The sequence below is a fragment of the Cicer arietinum genome, chromosome 4 (genome assembly GCF_000331145.2).
Source record: "Cicer arietinum cultivar CDC Frontier isolate Library 1 chromosome 4, Cicar.CDCFrontier_v2.0, whole genome shotgun sequence".
Lineage (NCBI taxonomy): Eukaryota > Viridiplantae > Streptophyta > Magnoliopsida > Fabales > Fabaceae > Cicer > Cicer arietinum.
Genome location: NC_021163.2, coordinates 58,708,972 through 58,732,151, shown reverse-complemented (window position 1 = coordinate 58,732,151; position 23,180 = coordinate 58,708,972). Strand labels below are relative to the sequence as shown.

The following is a 23,180-nucleotide window of genomic DNA, read 5'->3' as shown; positions in this document are numbered from 1 at the left end:
AATAACTCAATCCAATCGATGTCAATTTCATAAAGATAAAGTAAAATGATGATATACTTTAAAATTCAATCAATTGATTTGACATCGACCATCGTTTTAACGGTAAAAAATAAAAATTATTAATTAATTGTTCGGAAAAGTATTGGCAATATTTGGCAATATTTCAAATTATTATTTTTAATCACATTAATATTTGCCATATTATTTCAAAAAAGAAAAACCATAGAATTTGGCAATATTTTTTTTTGACGCCAAAATTTGGCAATATTGATTTACAAATTCTTGAGAAGAAAATAATAATATAAACGGTATTGTTCAACGAAAATTTCAATTTCAATTTCAATTATATAATTTTCATCCAGCGCCACTCCAAGTCTCCAACAGTGTAAACCGCTTCATCCTCTTCTTTTCAAATTTCCGCTTCACGCGAGAGAGCCTTCAAATCATTCTTCAACATCATCCTTATATTCATTCATTCATTCATGGCTTCTCACACTCACCATTAGTCCACGACGATCAACAACAATCTACATTCCCTTCCTCCTCTCCTCTCCCACCATGTCTCCTCCTCGCAATCGCCTCCACCAGGTCCATCTCTATTTCTATTTCCACTTCTCCAAAACCCTAAACGACACCGTTTCACATCCCGTTCAATTATTTCGCACCCGCAAGTTAATTAGTTCATATTTGAATTTTTGTTTGTTTTTTTAATTCATGTATGTTTTTAATTAAGTTCATGTACGTGAATTCATTTCAGCTAAGCTATTTGGGTGTAACTGAAAATAAAAGGGTGTAACTAGCAAAATTGTATTTTTTTGTTGTTTGTTTTGATTTTTCACTTGCATTGGTGGATTTTTGTGTGCAACAGTTTTATGCTACCAAGAAGAGGAAAGCGGTTTCACCTGTTTCTAAGAGAATTGAGAAAGGTGCAAGGCTTGTTGTGCTTGATGGTTCTCCAAGTGCTAAAGGCTCATTGGAAACTTACTTGGTTCCGTCGCAGGGTGACGAGTCGGTGAGACCGGATTCGGTTAGGAGAAATTTGGCGTCGGAGATTGGTAGTTATGTTGATAAGCAGCCTGTTGAATCAATTCAAGGGGTTCGAGATTCTCCGAATACTCGGATAAGGATTGAAAATGAAATGCTTTTGGTTGATGATCCTGTTCAGGTAAACAACTTGAGTGATTTTGGACAAGGGGGTGAAAAATCAGAGCTCAAACAATTTAAAGCTGATTTTTTGTCTCTCTATTGCAGGTACTTAACTTTGATTGAATTTAATTCATAATTTTATCTATTTGTGAGTATCAAGTGGAGATGTGCAATCTTGATTATTATTATTATTATTGTTGTTGTTGAAATTTTAAACTATTATTACATTCAGTGAATTGCGCTCGGGCATTAGTTCACCAATGGAGACCAGATTGAAAGGCCACCAGAGAAATGAGTCTCTGACATCAGTAGGGGAAAATAGTAGTATACTGCAGAAGTGTAACGACACTAGTGAGCCACATTTTGTTTGTGAAAACATTTCGAGCGGCAAGATATATGTAGACATCAAGTCTGGTGGTGTTCGAAATACTATGGAAAGTGTTCCAGGCCGCTCTGCAAAGGTTGAAACCAGTTTCATTACAAGTTTAGGTTTTAGTTAAATTCTTACAAAAGTTATTATATATTGATATTTTGATGTTTTAATGCTTTGCCTTTTGAGTGGCAGGTGTCTGATGGTGGTGATACTAATGCCTTCGACACGAGCTTCAGAAAATGTAGTTATACACCTATGTCTATGAATATGGCTGAGTGCCATACACCAGGATCTTTGATTGTTAAAGCATGCGTTAAGGGGACTACTCCAAAGTCAACACGCGGAAGCTCGATGTTTTCGCCTGGAGAGGCTTTTTGGGATGAAGCAATTCAACTTGCTGATGGTTTGGCTGTTCCCATGGGTAATGATTCTTCTAAAGTTATAGAAGAAAGTAATGCGGTGGGAGACCAAGTTGAGATGAAGAACTCATGTAATTTACAAAATTACGACGGCAAGGCAAGGAAAATATTGGATCAAAGTAAAAACACAGGGTTGGCTGAGATGCACACAAAAGATTCTACGAAAGAAGCTTCCAGCCTTCCTGTTAAGCATTTTGATTTTTCGTATGAGGACAATAATATGGGTGAAAATACCCTTCAAAATTGTCGCGTGAATAATCTGGTCAATGTTACTTGTGGGGCTGGAAAGCCGTATGAGTCTACTTCTGTGGCAAGTCATACATATGAACAGACAAATGAAATGCAGGAGAAAGTTTTGGTAGATGAATTAGGCAAACGAGTGAAAAAGAATAATTTCAGTATGACACATAATAATTTTGATTCACCCAACAATGAGGCCAGGACATCAATTAGTACACATGCATCTCTTGAAGCCACAACGCCTTCAAGTCGTGTGTCACTTGATAATCATTTAGACCTACATATCTGGCTTCCACCTGAAATATGCAGCATATATAGAAAGAAAGGAATTTCAAAGCTTTACAATTGGCAGGTAGGGATACATTTTATTGGAAGATGCTTTTTACGTCATTATACTAATTTATTGTACCGTATTTTCTGTCTATATGATTGATTGATTTACTTTTGTAGTCTTGCTTCCTATTTTTTCAACCATTTTACCTTTCTTTTTTCGAAGTATTGGCTTTGAGGCCTACTTAGGTCTCTATTTGATTTTAGTTTGTGGTTTTTTTTCTTCCACTTTTTAGGTTGATTGCCTTCGGGTCAACGGTGTCCTACAAAGAAGAAATCTTGTATATTGTGCTTCTACAAGGTATTCTCTCGTTTAACCAGCAATAACCGCAAACCTTATGTCATATTTCTTTTATATTTTTGTTGATATATTGTTTAAAGAATTAGGGGAGTGGAACATGAATTTGGGGACGAGAAGGGGAGTTGGGTTTCGTCTCCAATAAAGCGGACTTGTGCATAATAAATTTCATTTTCCACTATAAGGATTTCCCTTGGAGAGAAAGTTAGAGTCTTAATATTGGTACTGACCACTATATGTGTTTATGACTGTACACTCTTGAATTAACAGATGCTTTTATATTCTTGTCTCTTTTATTTCTGAAGTTCTGCTGTATGTCTTCCTTAGTGTTTTACACTTGATACGATTATCCTGCCAATTTTTACCTGTCATTTTATTTCACTTTCTGTTCTCTTTCTGTCTGTCCTTCTCTTGTCATCTTTTTGTCTTTTATTTGAGGATCACATGTATGAAATGTTTTCTTTTCCCGCAGTGCTGGAAAGAGTTTTGTTGCTGAGATTTTAATGTTGCGGAGGGTGATAACAACTGGAAAAATGGCAATACTTGTTCTTCCATATGTATCAATTTGTGCAGAAAAGGTATTATCTTTTATCCTCTTTTCTGCTAAAAATTAGATTTTTGGTTGTCAGAGCAGAGCCGTTTATGGGATCCAGTTTAAAATATTTAAAAAATTGAAATTTATTTTGTTTTATATATTTATTTTTATTCCTGCAGGCAGAACATCTTGAAAAGCTTCTTGAGCCACTTGGTAAACATGTTCGTAGTTATTATGGGAACCAAGGTGGTGGAACACTTCCTAAAGATACTTCTGTAGCTGTCTGCACAATAGAAAAGGCAAACTCACTAATTAATAGATTATTGGAAGAGGGCCGTCTGTCAGAATTGGGAATCATTGTGATAGATGAACTTCATATGGTATCACCAGTTCTTACTTTTGCAGTTATTGTCATCAATTCTATTACATGCTATTTCTTCCAGCATTTTTGTATTTGGTTATTATGAAAGATAAACAAAAAAGGTACACTATAAGGTTCTCATGGCTTGTTCCTCTCTACATCTATTAACAGGTTGGTGATCCACGAAGAGGTTATCTTCTAGAACTTATGTTGACAAAGCTACGTTATGCAGCAGGGGAGGGCATTTCAAAATCAAGCGATGGAGAGAGTTCAGGTGGAAGCAGTGATAAGACCGATCCTGCTCAAGGTCTGCAAATTGTTGGAATGAGTGCGACAATGCCAAACGTTGCAGCAGTTGCTGACTGGCTTCAAGTAAGAATAATTATGAGTATCACTTAGTCCATATCAGACATAAATTATTGGGCATCCACTTTCTCTTGGCCAGTTGTCTTTTTTTGTGACTTTAGGTGGTATAATTGCTTCAACAATAACAAACAACAACAACCAAGCCTTATCCACTAGGTGGTATAGTTGCTTAAATTTGATGAAATTGGATCTGAATAACTTCTATAGGAAATTGATATTTAGCCTTTATAAGACCTGTGTTGAAAATATATTTATATTTATTACATATCATGTAAATAGGGATAATATCTTCCATATTTATTTTTGTATTTATTGTCTTGAGCCTATATAAAACAGACTCCGTTGTGTAGTTCAGACACACGGTTTCACCATATGTTTCTCTCATTTTCTCTTATTCAACATGGTATCAGAGCCTATTAAGAGAGACAACCCTATACTGTGATTACCCCGGGACCCACTGTCCTTCGGTGAGATTTTTTTTCGGTAAACCGTGTCTCAATTCCGGTTTACCCTTTCTTTGTCGCTTTTCGTTCATTTTGTTTTTCCAGCAAATCAATCCACTGTTCATCACGCGGTACTGTTCATCGGGAAAAAAAAAAAAAAAAACCATATTCCGCCATTGTTTCGCTGCTGATTTTTAGGTAACTACTTATTGATTATGGCTACTTATAAAGATTTTCTTCGGTGGAAAGAGTATTGTCAAAACTCGAGTTCCGCTGTTTCCGCCGCACAAAGTGGTAATTCACCTGTTTGCATCTCACCTTCTCATAGCCCATGGATTCTCGATTCTGGTGCATCTGATCACATTACTGGTAATAAGACTCTTTTCTCCTCTCTCACAACATCTGGTTATTTACCTAAGATAGTCTCAGCCAATGGTTCCCAAACACAGTCTCAAGGGATTGGCACTGTCCAAATCCTCCCTACTCTATTAGTTAAATATGTCCTTTATGTACCTGGATGCCCATTTAATTTAATTTCTATCAGTCGATTGACTCGTTCTCATGACTGTGTTGTCACATTTACTAATTGCAATGTTACTTTGCAAGACCGAATATCAGGACGACAAATTGGTGTCGGATGTGAGTCTAATGGTCTTTATTATCTCTCAAACCCATCAACAGCGTGCCCTACCACATATTCTCCTCTTACTATACATGCTCAGTTAGGTCATCCGAGTCTTCCCAAACTTCAACAATTAGTACCTAATCTAACCAAAATATCTAGCTTAAATTGTGAGTCGTGTCAATTAGGGAAACACACTCGTAGTCATTTCACTGATCGAGCTAATAAACGAGCTTCCTCCCCATTTGCTTTAGTTCACTCAGATGTTTGGGGTCCCTCTCGTACTATTTCCACACTTGAGTCTAGATATTTTGTTACCTTTATCGATGATTTTTCCCGTTGTACGTGGTTATTTTTAATGAAAAATAGGTCTGAATTATTTTCTATTTTTGAACAATTTTATAAGGAAATTAAAACTCAATTTGGTGTATCCATTCGCACTTTGCGCAGTGATAATGCCCGTGAATATTTGTCCCATCAATTTCAAAATTTTATGACCTCTAACGGCATTCTTCATCAAACATCTTGTGCTCATACACCTCAACAAAATGGGGTAGCCGAACGCAAAAATCGGCACCTTATTGAAACCACTCGTACTCTCCTTCTTCATGGTAATGTACCATCTCGCTTTTGGGGCGATGCTGTTCTAACGGCGTGCTATCTTATAAATCGCATGCCTTCGTCTGCTCTTGATAACAAAGTCCCTCACTCGATCCTCTTTCCTGGTACCCCTCTTCACTCACTTCCTCCTCGGGTCTTCGGATCTACATGTTTTGTCCACAATCTCACTCCTGGTCTTGACAAACTTTCAGCTCGATCATTAAAATGTGTCTTTCTGGGTTATCATCGGTCCCAAAAAGGTTATCGTTGTTATTCTCCTACTCTTCGACGATATCTCATATCGGCTGATGTCACATTTTTTGAGTCTGTTACATACTATGAGTCGCTTCCTGATCCTTTGTCTGCAACTATTCCTCTGGACCTACCAAAGTCTATTTCACCTTCTCTTTTACCATTAGAGCCTATTACGTATGCCCCACCTGAGACACCTCCTGTGGCCCCTCCCACTGTCCCACTTGAGACTCCTCTTGTTGATCCTCCAACTGTACAACCTCTTCAGACATATCGTCGTCGTCAACCACCATCGGTTGTACATGTCCCTACACCTGTTCTTGATACCGAGGTCACTCCAGACGCTCCTTCACCGCCACCTCCTTCTTTATCGGATCCGACCCTTGATATTCCTATTGCTATTCGTAAAGGTATACGTCCTACTCGTAACCCATCCCCTCATTACATTGGCTTGAGTTACCATCGTCTTTCTCCTTTGCATTATACTTGTTTGTCTTCCCTGTCTTCTGTTTCTATTCCTAAATCTCCAGGTGAAGCTTTATCTCACCCAGAGTGGAGACAAGCAATGATTGACGAGATGTGTGCACTTCAGAGTAGTGGTACATGGGAATTGGTTCCTTTACCGTCGGGAAAGTCTTTAGTAGGATGTCGTTGGCTTTATACGGTGAAAGTTGGTCCTGATGGTAAGATTGATCGTTTTAAAGCTCGTTTGGTAGCAAAAGGGTACACTCAAGTTTTTGGCCTCGATTACAGTGATACTTTCTCCCCTGTGGCTAAGATGGCCTCTGTTAGACTACTCCTCTCTATTGCAGCCATCAGACATTGGTCTCTACATCAACTTGACATTAAAAATGCTTTTTTGCATGGTGACCTTGAAGAAGAAGTGTATATGGAGCAACCACCTGGGTTTGTTGCTCAGGGGGAGTCCTCTACCATGGTTTGTCGACTTCAGAGGTCTCTCTATGGTCTTAAACAGTCTCCTCGAGCTTGGTTTGGTAGATTTAGCACAGTAGTGCAACAATTTGGCATGATTCGAAGTGAAGCTGATCATTCTCTTTTTTATCGTCACTCAACCCAAGGGTGCATTTACTTGATTGTCTATGTAGATGATATTGTCATAACTGGTAGTGATCAACAGGGCATACTCCAATTGAAACAACATTTATCTCATCAGTTTCAAACTAAAGATCTTGGCAAGCTCCGCTACTTCTTGGGTATTGAGGTAGCCCAATCTAAGGACGGCTTAGTAATTTCACAAAGAAAATATGCTATGGATATTCTTGAAGAGACAGGTTTGTTGAATGCCAAACCGGTTGACACTCCTATGGATCCAAACGTCAAACTTCTACCTCATCATGGGGAGCCATTTTTAGATTCAGGGAGATACCGAAGATTGGTTGGTAAATTAAACTACCTCACAGTCACCCGTCCAGACATTTCTTTTGCAGTTAGTGTGGTAAGTCAATTCTTAAATTCTCCTTGTCAAGAACACTGGGATGCTGTGATACGAATCTTGAAATACATTAAAGGTGCTCCAGGAAAAGGTCTAATTTATGAAAACAGAGGACATACTCAGATAGTTGGTTATTCAGATGCCGATTGGGCAGGCTCTCCCATTGATAGGCGATCCACTTCTGGGTATTGTGTACTTGTTGGAGGAAACTTAATATCTTGGAAGAGTAAGAAACAAAGTGTAGTTGCAAGATCTAGCGCTGAAGCTGAATACAGGGCTATGGCATTAGTGACCTGTGAGCTCATTTGGTTGAAACAGTTACTCAAAGAGCTTCAATTTGAAGAGGCAACACAAATGACATTAATATGTGATAATCAAGCAGCATTGCACATTGCCTCTAATCCAGTTTTTCATGAGAGGACCAAGCATATTGAGATAGATTGTCACTTTGTAAGGGAGAAGATCGAATCAGGCGACATCACCACTAGTTTTGTTAATTCCAATGATCAATTGGCAGATGTATTCACTAAGTCTCTGAGAGGTCCTCGAATCAGTTATATATGTAACAAGCTTGGTGCATATGATTTATATGCTCCAGCTTGAGGGGGAGTGTTGAAAATATATTTATATTTATTACATATCATGTAAATAGGGATAATATCTTCCATATTTATTTTTGTATTTATTGTCTTGAGCCTATATAAAACAGACTCCGTTGTGTAGTTCAGACACACGGTTTCACCATATGTTTCTCTCATTTTCTCTTATTCAACAACCTGAATCCTCCTAATATTTTCTATGTTAGCTTAGCAGAAAAATACATACATGTTTAGCACTCAGAATTATACGTTTCATCTAAAAGAAATATAACTTTGAATATAATGATTAATTAATGAACATTAAAACTTGAAATAGAGGATTATTGAATGTACTATCCATCTCATGGTTTATAGGTTTAGAAGAAAACTTAGTTGAGTGATATAAGTGATTTATTTGGGATTATGGATGAAACAAAGAAAGGAGAAGACACAGGAGATTGATATATCAAGAAGTCATCATCACTTCTAATGTATCCCCAGCTTTCTTTTCTAAAGTCTTATGAGGAGGGAGTAATCTGCAAGTCTTCTTAAGTCCTTTGATATTCTTAACTCTGAAGTATCACGGCCCCACTATTCTGAATACATATCAGAATACTTGATCTTCTTATGCCTGACTTGATATTTTATCCACACACTTAGCTCACAGTTAACAATTTTGAAAGATGATTTAATGTTAAGAATACCAAGAGTAATATCATCAAAACAGTGGATGATGTTATTCTTAGAGTTTGCTCAGTCTTTTGACTTAATAATTGGATGAGTATGGATTATACTATCATACTGTCTTTTTGGCTTCTAAAATAACTAGAAAATGCTTTTTACAAATGTAGATGTGGAAAATGCTATATTACCTAGATGGCACAATGTATTTGCAATGCGTAAATGTTGTACTCCGACTAAATGGATAATGATTAGAAATCAACTGATCAGAATTGCCTAATGATTTTTGACAAATAGTGAAGACTGTTGTATACGGGAAGATCATTCACGAAGGAATATAAGAATATCAATTATGCTTCAGGCTACTCAATGACAATGAGATCTGTGAATCTTGGTGTTTAGATTGCATAGACCTTCTGATATTGTATCTGATGCATGATCTTCTTTTAAAGTCCAAGTCTAGTGTATTGTTTTGATCTATGATGCATGGTTTTCTCTAAAGCATGCTGTTCTCTTGTGAATTATTTCTTTATCATTTTATATTTCCAACGAATGACTATTTATTGTTTGCATATTGGACAATGCCTTATTTGTACAAATGGTTCTGTTTCTGATGATCATCATATGTTGTTTTATAGGAAAATATTTTCCGTTATTTCCTTTTATTTGTATATATAGATTTATTTACTTTGTGCAACTGTTTTTCAGAATTTTCATTATTTGGACAGATTTTCTTTCCTTAACATTAGGATAAAAATTAGTAGCATATATATACATTAGCCCGTCTATAAACTTTTTGATGTATGTCTTTGTAAAATAAATAATTAATATTTATTCAATTTTCGCTCTTCAAGTTCTTATAAATATGTTTGTCCTAAATTGTATCAAGGCAGCACTATACCAGACAGAGTTCCGGCCAGTTCCTTTAGAAGAATATATTAAAGTTGGTAGTTCCATTTATAACAAGAGTATGGAACTTTCTAGAACAATTCGAAAAGGAGCTGACCTTGGTGGTAAAGATCCAGATCATGTTGTTGAACTATGTAACGAGGTAGGCGATTGAAGCCACAACTTCTACACCTTGTAATTCTGCAAGATGAACAATGAACCATTTTGAACAATGGATATTTTTCAGGTTGTTCAAGAGGGACACTCAGTTTTAATATTTTGTTCTAGCCGTAAGGGTTGCGAATCAACTGCAAGACACGTTGCAAAGTTCCTTAAAAGCTTTACTGTCGATATTAATGAGAATAATTGTGAGTTTGCTGATATTACTTCTGCTATTAACTCATTGAGAAAGTGCCCAGCTGGGTTGGACCCTGTATTAGAAGAAACTTTTCCAGCAGGTGTTGCATATCACCATGCCGGCCTTACGGTAATTTCAATCTTTTGTGTTATGGTTTCCACTAACACTGTTACTAGACTTATCTTTTGGGAGTAGAAGTTCATATTTGATCACCATCGAAATGTTGGGTTTATTATACCTACCTTCATGGCCTAACCCATTTTGTTTTTACTGTTCTAAAATCAATAGGTTGAGGAACGAGAGATTGTTGAAACTTGTTACCGGAAAGGCCTTTTACGTGTCTTAACTGCCACATCAACATTAGCAGCCGGAGTTAATCTACCAGCTAGGAGAGTAATTTTCCGCCAACCTAGAATTGGTTGTGATTTTATTGATGGGACGAGGTACATGCAGATGGCTGGTCGTGCTGGTCGAACTGGAATCGATACAAAAGGAGAAAGTGTACGACTTTTTCTGTTATATGCGGTTTTTCTATGCTGCATGATTGTTGAGAGTTTCTATGCTTTTATATATTACACAACCATTTTTTTCGCATCTTTTTTGTTTTGTATTCTCCCCTAGTTTTACTTCTACATGCCATGTGATTCTTTTTTCCTTTTTCTCTCATTTTACCTTTTTACATTGATATCATAATTTATTTGGCCATATGTATGTGGCTTTTACTGCCGTTTTTATTTTAATTAATTTGGTTTGAGACAAATTTTTTTTTTGTGACTTGCACAGGTACTCATCTGCAAACCAGAAGAGTTAAAAAAAGTTATGGGACTTTTAAATGATAGTTGTCCGCCATTACATTCTTGTTTATCAGAAGATTTAAATGGAATGACTCACGCAATTTTAGAAGTGGTTTCTGGAGGAATAGTTCAAACTGCTAATGACATTAACCGGTATGTTAGATGCACTCTTTTGAACTCCACAAAACCATTTCTGGAAGTTGTGAAATCTGCTCAAGAATCCCTAAGATGGTTGTGCCAAAGAAAATTTCTTGAATGGAATGAAGACACTAAACTCTACAGTACCACACCTCTTGGACGTGCAGCTTTTGGCAGTTCTCTCTGTCCGGAAGAATCACTTGTAAGTGTTTCTGTCTATACTTTTATTCATTGCTATTGTTCTTTTTAATCAGCTTTGGGTTTATTACCATACTGGCATTTCCTTCAGTTTGGTTTTGATTGTTCTATGAATGGTTTGAATTAAGCTAAACAAAATGAGGTAGTATAATCATGTTTGATTGGCATTAACCCGTATTGTGGTTGATTTTTTAGATTGTGTTAGCTGATCTTTCAAGAGCAAGGGAAGGATTTGTTCTTGCATCTGACTTGCATTTGGTTTACTTGGTGACGCCAATCAATGTTGATGTTGAGCCAGATTGGGAATTGTACTATGAGCGTTTTGTGAAATTGTCTCCTCTTGATCAGGTGGGTTTGTGTTAAAATAAAAATCCCCCTTGGTTTTCAGCCAGCAATGTTATTTAACCTGGTTAGAGTTCACCACATGTTTACTATCATTTGATATGCCAACTTTTTTTGTTAAAAACTAATTTATAAGAACTCAAAGTTTTCTACAGAAAGATGTACACAACTGTGTCATTCTTGTAATAAGAATCACCTATACGTAAAAAGCGTACAATTTGAATTGTCATTCCACCTCTATAGATATCTATTATTTAGTTTTTATGTTTGTACTTTGTAGATTTGAAATAGTAATGTAATCTTAAATATTTGTAAATATTGTTAACTGTAATAGTAATATGTTTGCAGTCCGTTGGCAATCGAGTAGGTGTGACAGAACCATTCTTGATGCGTATGGCACATGGTGGACCGATGCGTTATTCAAGCAAGTCAAGAGATAGTACAAGATGGTTGCATAACAAACAGCGAAATCAACATGGAATCTCCGGGGGAACTGTTAACTCAGATGATCAAACACTTCGTGTCTGTAGAAGATTCTATGTTGCTCTCATTTTATCGCTTTTAGTACAGGTGCTTTTCTCTAGTATATAGACTCAAATATATCTACTGTGAATTTTTCTTAATGAATAATTTTTTTTTTAATAAAATAGTATTTAATAGAATAAAAAGAAAAGGATGATACAAGGTACTTATCGGTTAAAAGTCATAGGTCAACAACCACAAACAAGGAAAAATGTACAAACACTAAGAGCTTTCCAATCTCTTTGCTCGTCTAACGACGGAAAATTCCAAAAAGAAGCCATATGAAGAAAATTAAAGACAAGCCATGAAAACAATTGTTTATATCACAGCACTTCAGGGGGCAATGGTTCTTTCTCTGAAAACAAGAACTTGAAACTAATAAAATTCTAATTTTGTATTTTTTATGCCACATACATATCTATGTATGGCTAGAGATCAAATTACATTCGTAGAAGACTTGAGGATCATTACACTGTTAGTAACATCAGATACCATATGTTTTTTTATCAATCCAACTGTAGCAATACTATAAATTCTTTTATGTTTTCCTTCAATTGTTCAGTCTCATACCAATATAGTGTCAGGATCCTTCCCGATCCTACGTGACTTCGGTTCATTCATGTGTCCCTTGGCATAAAAGTCTGCCAAGAGCCGTGCCTTGTCTGTGCCACATCTTTTTGCATTGACTATTTCTCCCTGCCCTCATTAGTGTGAAGTGTCATAGAGTTTTCAACAGGAGGAGTCAGAGTGGTAACAGGAGGTTTTAACCATAGGGTCACCAGCAGAAACAGTGACTGTGTAGTAGACAATTAATTGTGTCCAGTAGTACGTTTTGAGGAACTACTGATGTAACAAGAATTCTAATGCATGAATAACTACAATAAAAACAAGCTTAGAGCTTAGGCTTCATACTTCAGTTTGAGAATGAGAGTTAAAATATTAGGGCATCTTTTGCTAAGATTACTTTTGTAGGTGCTCTAGGGTTCGGATATGATTGTACTGCAGTTGCACTTCTTCAGTAGCCCACATTATTAATGTAAAATGTAATTAGGGCCATAGGCTCATTGTTTTGTAAGTATTAAGAGTTTTATTAGTAAATTATGCTTTTGTGCTCCTTCCCCTATCTTTCTTTTCTCTTTTCCATCTAATCTCTAAAATATCATTAGAGGCTTAGAGCTTATATAATTTTATGAATAAATGTGATCTTATGAAGGAAACTCCTGTGGGTGAGGTTTGTGAAGCATTTAAAGTTGCTAGAGGAATGGTTCAAGCTTTGCAAGAAAACGCTGGTAGGTTTGCATCTATGGTTGCTGTGTTCTGTGAGAGGCTGGGGTGGAACGACCTTGAAGGCTTAGTCGCCAAGTTTCAAAATCGTGTATCATTTGGAGTTAGAGCAGAAGTTGTTGAGCTTACCAACATTCCTTTTGTTAAAGTAAGTAGCCTCAAGTTTCATGTCAGTTTTACACGCTCCTTCAAATAACTTATGGTTTGTTGTTGAAGTATTCACTCTTTTCCCCTGTTTCTGTCATTCAATTTGCAGGGCTCTCGAGCCAGAGCACTTTATAAAGCTGGTTTACGGACACCTCTTGCAATTGCTGAAGCATCGATTCCTGAAATAGTAAAAGCACTTTTTGAATCTTCATCGTGGGCCACAGAAGGTGATTTGTGAAAATTGTCTGTAGTTACTCTAACACTTTTATGCAGCAAAAAGGGTTGATATTGTGTTGTTAGTGTTTTGTTTCTTGAAACTATATATACAGTAAATACAGAACTAACATATTGCATAACATATTTTTTATGCTACATTTTTTCGCCACTGTTTTCTTGAGGGAGCTTTCAGGTGAAATATTATTAGCAGTGCGTTATACTTCTAGTTTGTCCATGTGTATCCTTGGTTATTGTCTTTAACTCTTTATTTCACCGACTAAATTTACTATGCCAATCTTTTAATTGGAAGGTTCTGCACAAAGGAGCTTACAATTCAGTGTAGCAAAGAAGATAAAGAATGGTGCTCGCAGGATTGTTCTTGATAAAGCTGAAGAAGCAAGGATTGCTGCTTTCTCAGCCTTTAAGTCACTTGGATACAATGTCCCACAGTTAGCTCCACCCATATCCACTGCTGCACGCGATTTTATCAGGAAAGAAGCTGGGAGCTCCTCTGGAAGTGACACAGCTGACACTAGTCATAGCTTTGTTGATGCAAATCACACTGATAATTCTAAGATAGTCGCTTTAGAAAAAGAAAAGGATTTGATTAAATCATCTGACAATGGTGCTCTGTCTTCTGTAGAAGGAAAATCAGACAGTGCAATGCCATGTATCTTTTCTACTGTTCCAGCTGTAGTACCTACTACAAATGAGCTCAGTACAACTTTTGGCCCTGTCAAAATTCCTGATGTTACCACCCTGTCTCTTCAGTCACAGAAACAAAATGATAAATCCAGTATACATGGTGGATGCCATGCTCATGGTTCAGGGGAACAAGATCATAAGGAGAATGTGGCTAGTGGTAACATGGATAGTTCCAGCGGGAAAGGGCCCATTAATGCAGTTAGTAGTCCTGGTGGGCTTGATTCATTTTTGGATCTATGGGATACAATACCAGAGTTCTACTTTGATATCCATTACATCAAACGATTGGAATTGCACTCTGCTGCTCCTTTTGAAGTACACGGTATTGCCATCTGTTGGGAAAACTCTCCCATGTATTACATTAATCTTCCTAGGGATATTCTGCTGTCGTACAATAGAAAAGATGATGGTTTTTCCCTGAGTGCATGCAGTAATAAGCAGAAAGTTCCATCATCTAATACTAAGCAAGATTTGATTAATGCCATGAATAGATGGAGCAGGATTAGCAAAATAATAGGTAAAAAAAATGTAAGAAAGTTCACCTGGAATTTGAAGATTCAGATTCAGGTGCTAAAAAAGCCTTCAGTTTCGGTTCAGAGATTTGGTTCGTTGGACACACTTGATAAAAATATGGACCTTGAAATTGTAGACAGTTCTTATGTGTTGTTGCCCCCAATCCATGTTAAAGCCGCAATTGACATGTGCATTGTGGCTTGGATTCTTTGGCCTGATGAAGAGAGTAACTCTAGTCCAAACCTGGATAAGGTAACATATGTAGTTCTACACTTTTACTTCATACTCAGGTGTACACACACATATTCACATTTTTTATGTCAATATGTGATGATTTGATGATTTAGTGTACTAGTATTAACAATCACATTTGGTAACACAGGAGGTAAAGAAAAGGTTATCCCCCGAGGATGCAGCAGCAGCTAATCAGTGTGGCAGGTGGAGGAATCAGATGCGAAAAGCTGCTCATAATGGTTGCTGCCGTCGGGTTGCTCAAACACGGGCATTATGTTCTGTTCTCTGGAAATTGCTTGTTTCTGAGGAACTTGTAGAAGTGCTTATGGGAATAGAAATTCCACTGGTAAGAATCTGTGAAGCTTCAGTACACTTAAAGAAGTGTTGTGTCATGTCTGATGTTATTTAAAACCCTCTTAAGCTTCAATACCTGTCAATACATGTCACAAAATAAATTATAAATTCTAATATCGAATATTTACAATACAAAACGAGTATTGAAGAATTTTTGGATTCACTTATAAACTGAAGATATCTTCATCATTCATTTGACACAAGTTGGTCTTTTTGTGTGAATTTTATATTTAAGGTTTCTAAAGCCTGCATCAAGTGCAAAACCCAAAATAGGTTATGTTAGATGTAAAGACTTATATGGCTTTCATCTAACTGCTTAAACTTTAGTAACCATTTTTTCTCCTATTCTACTAATTAAAAGTTGAATTTCAATACAATATAGGTGGGCTTATATGCACTTTCTACACTTGAAGCCGAAGGGTTTTGTGAGGGACTGTAATGGATTTAAAACACAACGTGTAGAATGTATTTTCCAAATAAATGAAGATATGATACAATTCGAAAATCAAATACCATATCATGTTAATGTTGCATGAAAACTTCAGTAAAAGTCAAATTGAACAAATATGTAATTGAACAAGAATAAATACGTGACTGAACAAGAATAAGGGTGAAATTGGCTTTTATTTGGAAAGTGCATTTTATGTTAATTTTAAGATGTTTATATAGAGCTCAAAATAGGGAAGGATTTGTTTGAAATTTTGTGGGCATAATGATATGCATGGTACAAACATTTTATCCAATGTTATAATTTGAGAAACTCATTTTATCTCTTTATATATGTTGTTGTACTCTTTTTTGTACTTTAATTTGTGGTAAGTGGGATCTTAATAGGTTACATTCATGAAGTGTTTGATACTACTTTCACACATGTTGTTAGGTGAATATTCTTGCTGACATGGAGCTTTCGGGAATTGGTGTTGATTTGGAGAGATGTATCCATGCTCGGAAGTTGTTGGTGAAAAGGCTGAAGCAACTTGAGAAGGAAGCTTATAATCTGGCTGGAATGACATTTTCATTGAATATGCCAGCAGATATTGCAAAGGTCCTGTACGAACACTTGAAGCTGCCCATACCTGATGGTAAAAATAAGGGGAAACATCATCCGAGTACTGACAAACACTGTTTGGATGCACTAAGGTATTGAGGAAGTTTCCTTTTCCCTTTTGTTGCTCTTCAATCCATATTAACTAGAATCTTATAATTTTTTTTTATGCTTTGCCATTTCCTTAGTAGGTATTTTAGAAAAGAGTAAATTACACCATCCTCCAATTCTATTTTCAAATCTGCACTTACCACTTCTGAGCGATTAATAAGTATTACATTGTAATCCATTTTAACATCGGTGAATGTGTTAGGATATATAATAGTAGATACTAGAGTAGTTAAAGTAGTTGATTGTTGTGTTAGTTAGTTTTATAGGGCTATTAGTTGTTTTCCTGTTTTATAAGGGATGTTAGTTCTTTTCCTGTTTTATAGGGCTGTTGCTGAATTGGTCATTTCCCCTCTTATCCCAAGTGTACAGAGAACCTGTAAATAAAGGATCTCTCCCTTTAGAAAGGATCTTTGGGAAAACATAGTTTTTAACTGGTATTCTGCTGATTGTGAGGAGTATATTCACTCTTGTGTATATTTTCTTTTACTATAAAAAAAAGTTACAGGAACAATTACTGCCCTTTTTGAGTTATTTCAAAAGGACTATAAAGCGTGGAAAAATGCAGGTCGGATATCGGGGATCTCAATAATACCTATCCTCAAGAGTGAATTTACTAGATCATTTATGATTGAGAAACATTTTAGATACAGAAACTTCTGCATATCTCTGCCTTCCCTTTCATGGAGTAATAGGCGTTCTTCATTTAAACAACCAGAAATTACAGTCTAGTGTTTGACATTCAAATGCAAAAAATCTATAAGAAGCATTTTGACCAGTTTTCATATCCTTAAGAAAATTACTTGCAGACAAAAATCACCTCTCGAGTAAGATTATTAAGTATAATATCATTCAAACTGTTGACCACAGAAAATATTAAAAGAGAGCAACAAAAAAAATACGATTGAAAAGTTTGGTGCCTCGCTATCTCTAATTTGATTACTACATTGAGCCTTCTCTAATTTTCCCGAACAATTCATTACTGATTATACCTGTAGAAAGATAATTAATTTCCTTTTTAATATTTAAATTATATCTTAAAATAGCTGCAATGTTGATATATTGGATCAGATAGTGTATATTTACTAAGATGGATGTTGCACAAGTTTTTATTGTACAATGTTAAAGTTTTAAAATTAGTAGGTCTACGTATTAATATTATACAATATTCTTTATTTGCAAACATGTGTTCTGAGATATTTGGATAATTGACTGTTATTTCAGGCACGAACATCCCATTGTTCCAATCATCAAGGAGCATCGAACATTGGCAAAGCTGCTGAATTCTACACTAGGATCAATTTGTTCTTTGGCTAGGCTATCTGTTAGCACACAAAAGTACACATTACATGGTCGTTGGCTTCAAACATCCACAGCAACTGGTCGACTTTCAATGGAGGAACCTAATCTTCAGGTTTGCGTTAATTCAATTTCTATCAGGGTTATCTTATCATATGTTTTATTTTGTTTTATTTTTCTCTTAGCTAACTGCTAAATGTAATGTCATGTACTATCTTGTTGGGCAACTCAGTGTGTTGAGCACGCAGTGGACTTCAAAATGAAAGGAGACAAAAATGAAGGCGATTCTGATGAGAGTTGTAGAATCAATGCTCGTGATTTCTTTGTTCCTACTCAGGTGACATAGGCCTTTAACACTGGTTTTTTAATTATTTGATGGTTGCTATTATTTTAAAGCTGTTTTCTTGATGTCATGCCAACCAAATGCGTATTGGGGCATATCTTTGAAACAAAATTTAACTTCAGGTTGAATTATACTGTAATCCCAACTGTTTCATCGGATTTTCATCAATTAAGTCCTCACAGTTTAACATTTTTTAATAGAGTCTTCATACTTTTTAATCCCCAATGATTGTTAACTTCTATCAATTTATATAATCATTTCTTCAAATTCAAATGAAGAATAAAGACTAATTCAACTATGTTGTCTTCCAAAAAGTTATTGCAGCTCATGTTTATCTAAGTTTTCAAATAGGTCTATTTAATCTATACAAAGTTGATAATATTAATAATAGGGCTCATTTTATTTTTTTAAATATAAGGGTTATGTTAGAAGGTATGAAAATATCTTATATCTAAATATTAACTTAGAACACTATAGATTATTTCATATTTCGTAGTTATTAATCATGATTTATTTCCTTATTTAATTTCGATTGGTGTCTTGTATTAGTATAAATTAGGTTTAGTGCTTAGTTTTTTGTATCATCAAATAATCATCAATAATAACCTGACACATTCTCTCCACAAACCAACAACTTGACACCTGTCACACATGCTAACAAAATATCCCTGGATTCTACTTTCACCTCCTAATGTAAACCTACTCTAGATTCTTGAATTTTTCATTCAGAAGCTCTGTTATCTTCTTTTTCTTTTTGATTGTTTTTTTGTCTTATGTGTTGTATTTGCTTACTTGTGTTGTATTCTTATTTATCTTTTTTGACTGCAGGATAATTGGTTACTGTTAACAGCAGATTATTCTCAGATAGAATTGAGGTTGATGGCACATTTCTCTAAAGATTCTTCTCTTATTGAACTTCTTAGTAAGCCGGATGGAGATGTCTTCACAATGATAGCAGCAAGATGGATTGGGTGTCCCGAGGTTTCTGTGGGTTCTCAGCAGAGAGAGCATACAAAAAAGATGGTGTACGGCATTCTTTATGGCATGGGACCAAATAGCCTTGCTGAACAGTTGGATTGCACTTCTGATGAAGCTGCTGAAAAGATTGGTAACTTCAAAAGCACTTTTCCTGGTGTTGCTTCTTGGCTTCATGAAGCAGTTGCATTTTGTCGTAGTAAAGGGTGAGGAGACCTTGTGCCAATTTTGCATATCCTAAATCATATTCCTTTAGCAATGATGCACTGATGAAGATTAAGCATTGGACACTCTTTGTTTTGAAAAATAATTTATCTTTTTCAAAAGCACTTTTCCTGGTGTTGCTTCTTGGCTTCACGAATCAGTTGCATTTTTTCCTAGTAAAGGGTGAGGAGACCTTTTGCCAACTTTGCTCATCCTAACTCATATTCCTTTAGCAATGATAGAATGATGAAGATTATCTAAGCATTGGACACTCTTTGTTTTGAACAAGTATTTGTCTTTTTCTTTGACGAGTTGATTGTTTTTAAATATCTGTCTCTGTTGTAAATGACACCGCTTTTTTCTTCTTTATATTGGGATCTCTATATTTAATGATGTAGAAAACTGTGCTAATGAATGCATTCTTGCTAAACTCGATTTACTTGTGGGCTTTAGTTTTGGTCTCTTGGATCGCGTAATTTACGTCAATGTATACATGTTCCAGATATGTGGAGACTCTCAAAGGAAGAAAACGATTTTTGTCAAAAATAAAATTTGGCAGTAGTACAGAAAAATCAAGAGCTCAGAGGCAAGCTGTCAATTCCATTTGTCAGGTGTAATATATTTGCTCTTTCTCTTCCAGATCGGGATACGTTTCCTTCAGAGCTATCAGTATTCATTTTTAATGTTGTTTCCTTTCCCTCTCCCTCCCAGGGATCTGCTGCCGACATAATTAAAATTGCAATGATTAAAATTTACTCTGAAATTGTTACTGGAGTTGATAGCCTGGATTCAAGTTCTTCAGTCCCAACCAAGTTCCACATGCTTAGAGATCGTTGCCGGATTCTGTTACAGGTTAATAATTTTAGAGGATTTGTATTCTCTTATTACTTTTTGTTTGTTTCTTTGTTTTAATCATTTCAGTGAATGTTAACTAGGTACATGATGAATTAGTGCTTGAAGTCGACCCCTCTGTAATAAAAGAAGCTGCACTACTGTTGCAGACCGGCATGGAGAACGCAGTCTCACTTCTTGGTATGTATTCCATAAACAAAGTATTCTTGAGAATTTCTTTCTGGTTGAAAATATAGTTTGGTTAAAGTAATTGAGGTTCTGACTGTATGGTCAAATCACGTATTCGTTGTTTACATGTATGCGTCTGCAGTTCCTCTGAATGTCAAAATAAAGGTTGGAAGAACATGGGGATCTTTGGAATCATTTTCACCAGATAAATTCAAGGTTGACACTCCCATAGTTGAATCCTGAAGCACCCAGACTATCTTTGTTCATGACAGTGTAAAAAGATATTTGCTGATGTTGGGTGGTGCATTCACCATAATTGATTTAGAGAATTGAATCTTGGAAGGCAGTGGAAATATTAAGTGCGCCCGGAAGACTCAATCATGATGATGAGGCATGTGGTTTATAATAACTGAGTCATCGTTAAGTAATAAGCGAAACAAGTTTCAATGCATAACAAGGTGCAATACTGCTATCATCTACCATTCTTTACACCATTTTTTATATATAGTTTTTCTGATGCAATTTGATATATAGGATAGGAAAACCAAAATTTTGTTGGGATTTGCTGTATATATTTGTTCGAGCAATTGGCTTGTAAGGCTGTGTTGGAAAGAAAAATGACGTATGTGGTCATGTCTTCCTATAATGTAAATAACAAATTAAGTTTCCATTTAAATTAATTTATTCAAATTATTTCATAATTTTCTACGGGATCTCCCAATGGAAAAAAATGGAGGAAAAGGTTTATTTTTTTAACTTGATCTGTTAGTGAGTTGTTTTGGAATTTTATTGTAGATAATTCGTGGTTCAAAATTTTGTTTAATTTGTTAAGCATAGTAAAACATTCAGTGGGGGATATGTAAGTGGGAAGATTCGTAGACCTTACATCTAAAGTTGTAGTTAAGATATAAAATTTATTGTTCTTGTTTCAATCAAAGAAAAAAGTAAAGTTAAACTGAAATACCATCAGAAACATTTGAAGGTTGGTCATTTTACAAATAATTAATCCATAGGAACAAGAGTTTCTGAATCTGTGAAGGGTATACTGGCTTCTTGAGATGTGATTGTTTCCAATAAAATAAAATCAGCTTCACTATAGTGAAGAAGTGAAATAGTACACTCTGTAACACATCATAGAAAATATAGCATACATAAAATTGTAAAATTAAAACATATAGCACACTTGTAATAATACATCATAGCAAATAAGCATATCTATAACTGAGAGTAAAACAAAGTGGGAGATAAAATACTTGAATCAGTTTCATAGCTTATTTTATGCTATTAAAACTGCATAACTATTCTTGGATGTCACCAATGGGGTTTGTTTATTTCTACTTGGCAATCCAAACATGATCTTCAGGTAGGAGGTGAGTTTGAGTGGCTATCCTCTCGATCAAGGTTGGCAAAATCGAGAGTTTAAGCAAACTTGTTTTGCTTATGCTAAATCGACTTGTAAACTGACCATATTGAGAGTGTTGACATATAGCAATCAAATCTGATATGATTGTGTTTATTAGTTGATTTTTTATTTAAGTTTATTTGTATTTTGGAAAAGTATCAAATCACTCTGATTTGATTTATTTCTTAATATATTTTTCCTTTATTCTCTGCGTTCATTAGATTGCTGGCAACATTATATATATATATATATGTGTGTGTGTGTGCGTGTGTGTGTGTTTGTACTGTTTCAGTTTCAATAATAATAAGGAAATTTCCTTCCGTCTCTTGTTTTAACCTACCTGTTTTAGTTTCAACTCATCATGTCCTGACAATAAATTGAAAAAAAAATGATTCCTACGTTACTACAATACCAGAAAAAAATTCTGGTGACCCTAAAATCGTGTCAACCTCTACCACAAATGATCCGATATCCATAAACTCTGGTTTACAACTTCTAATTCAAAAGCTGAATGGCAAAAACTATGTTGAATAGGCCCAAACTGTAAAGTTAGCTCTTGGATGGCAAGGGAAAGTTTGGCTACTTGACTGGAGACAATCCTCAACTAGAGAAGACCAATCCAGGCTACAAAAAATGGAAGTTAGTGAACTCCCTAATAATTGGGTGGTTGATCCACTCAATGAAATCTTCCATTGGAAAGCCCTACCTATTCATTTCCATTGCAAAAGAGGTGTAGGAAGTTGTACGCGATTGCTATTCTGATTTGGAGAACTCTTCACAGATTTATGAACTTAAGACTCGTTTGTCACAAAGATGTCACAACATTATTTAATGTCATGGTTGTCCTTTGGTAGGAGCTTGACCAATGTTATGAGGATGATTGGGAGAATTCGAAAGATGCAAATAAATTTAAGGTAAAAAAAGAAAATGATAGGGTTTATATGTTTCTAGCAAGACTCAATCTAAAACTTGATGACGTCCATGGTCAAATTTTGGACAGAAAACCTTTGCCTTCATTGAGAGAAGTATTTTCTGAAGTAAGGAGGGAGGAATCCAGAAGGAAAGTTATGCTATAAAACTCTGATAGTACAAGGGTGCAAGAAACAGAGAGTTCTGTTATGGTTGCAAAGGGATATGAAACAGATGGAGAAAGAAAAAAACGACCTTGGTGTAATCATTGTAAACGACCATGGCACACTAAGGAAACTTGTTGGAAATCATTGTTGTAGACGACCTTTCGCTTATGCTCTTTCGAGTTCCAAACCAAATTAAAAAACTCCATGGACCATCGATTCTGGAGCCACTAATCATATGATAGATTGCTCAAAATTGTTTTCCATTTACTTGTGTAGGTCATAAAAAGGTAAAGATAGTTGATGGTACTTTTTCCACCA

The 23,180-nt window shown here is 35.7% G+C and overlaps 1 protein-coding gene across 1 annotated transcript; it reads left to right on the top strand.

Annotated features, from left to right (window-relative positions):
- Nucleotides 1–346: 346 nt before the first annotated feature.
- On the top strand, nt 347–21,140 carry LOC101501811 (helicase and polymerase-containing protein TEBICHI). The gene is made up of 26 exons (XM_004498485.4): nt 347–588; nt 869–1,251; nt 1,379–1,607; nt 1,712–2,530; nt 2,745–2,809; nt 3,279–3,384; nt 3,521–3,721; nt 3,874–4,074; nt 9,587–9,748; nt 9,833–10,072; nt 10,232–10,444; nt 10,727–11,077; nt 11,269–11,421; nt 11,764–11,985; nt 13,151–13,369; nt 13,478–13,595; nt 13,895–15,054; nt 15,185–15,382; nt 16,271–16,530; nt 17,768–17,957; nt 18,075–18,179; nt 19,014–19,366; nt 19,867–19,975; nt 20,076–20,216; nt 20,300–20,396; nt 20,527–21,140. The coding sequence occupies exons 1-26, from the start codon at nt 559–561 to the stop codon at nt 20,625–20,627; spliced, it is 6,426 nt and encodes a 2,141-aa protein (XP_004498542.1). The 5' UTR covers nt 347–558; the 3' UTR covers nt 20,628–21,140.
- Nucleotides 21,141–23,180: the final 2,040 nt, after the last annotated feature.

Bases quoted from the DNA above. Each gene is read 5' to 3' on its own strand.
- LOC101501811 (XM_004498485.4), top strand. From the start codon at position 559: ATGTCTCCTCCTCGCAATCGCCTCCACCAG. The intron at 589-868 runs GTCCATCTCTAT...TGTGTGCAACAG, and splicing joins CTCGCAATCGCCTCCACCAG to TTTTATGCTACCAAGAAGAG. The intron at 19,367-19,866 runs GTGAGGAGACCT...TACATGTTCCAG, and splicing joins GCATTTTGTCGTAGTAAAGG to ATATGTGGAGACTCTCAAAG.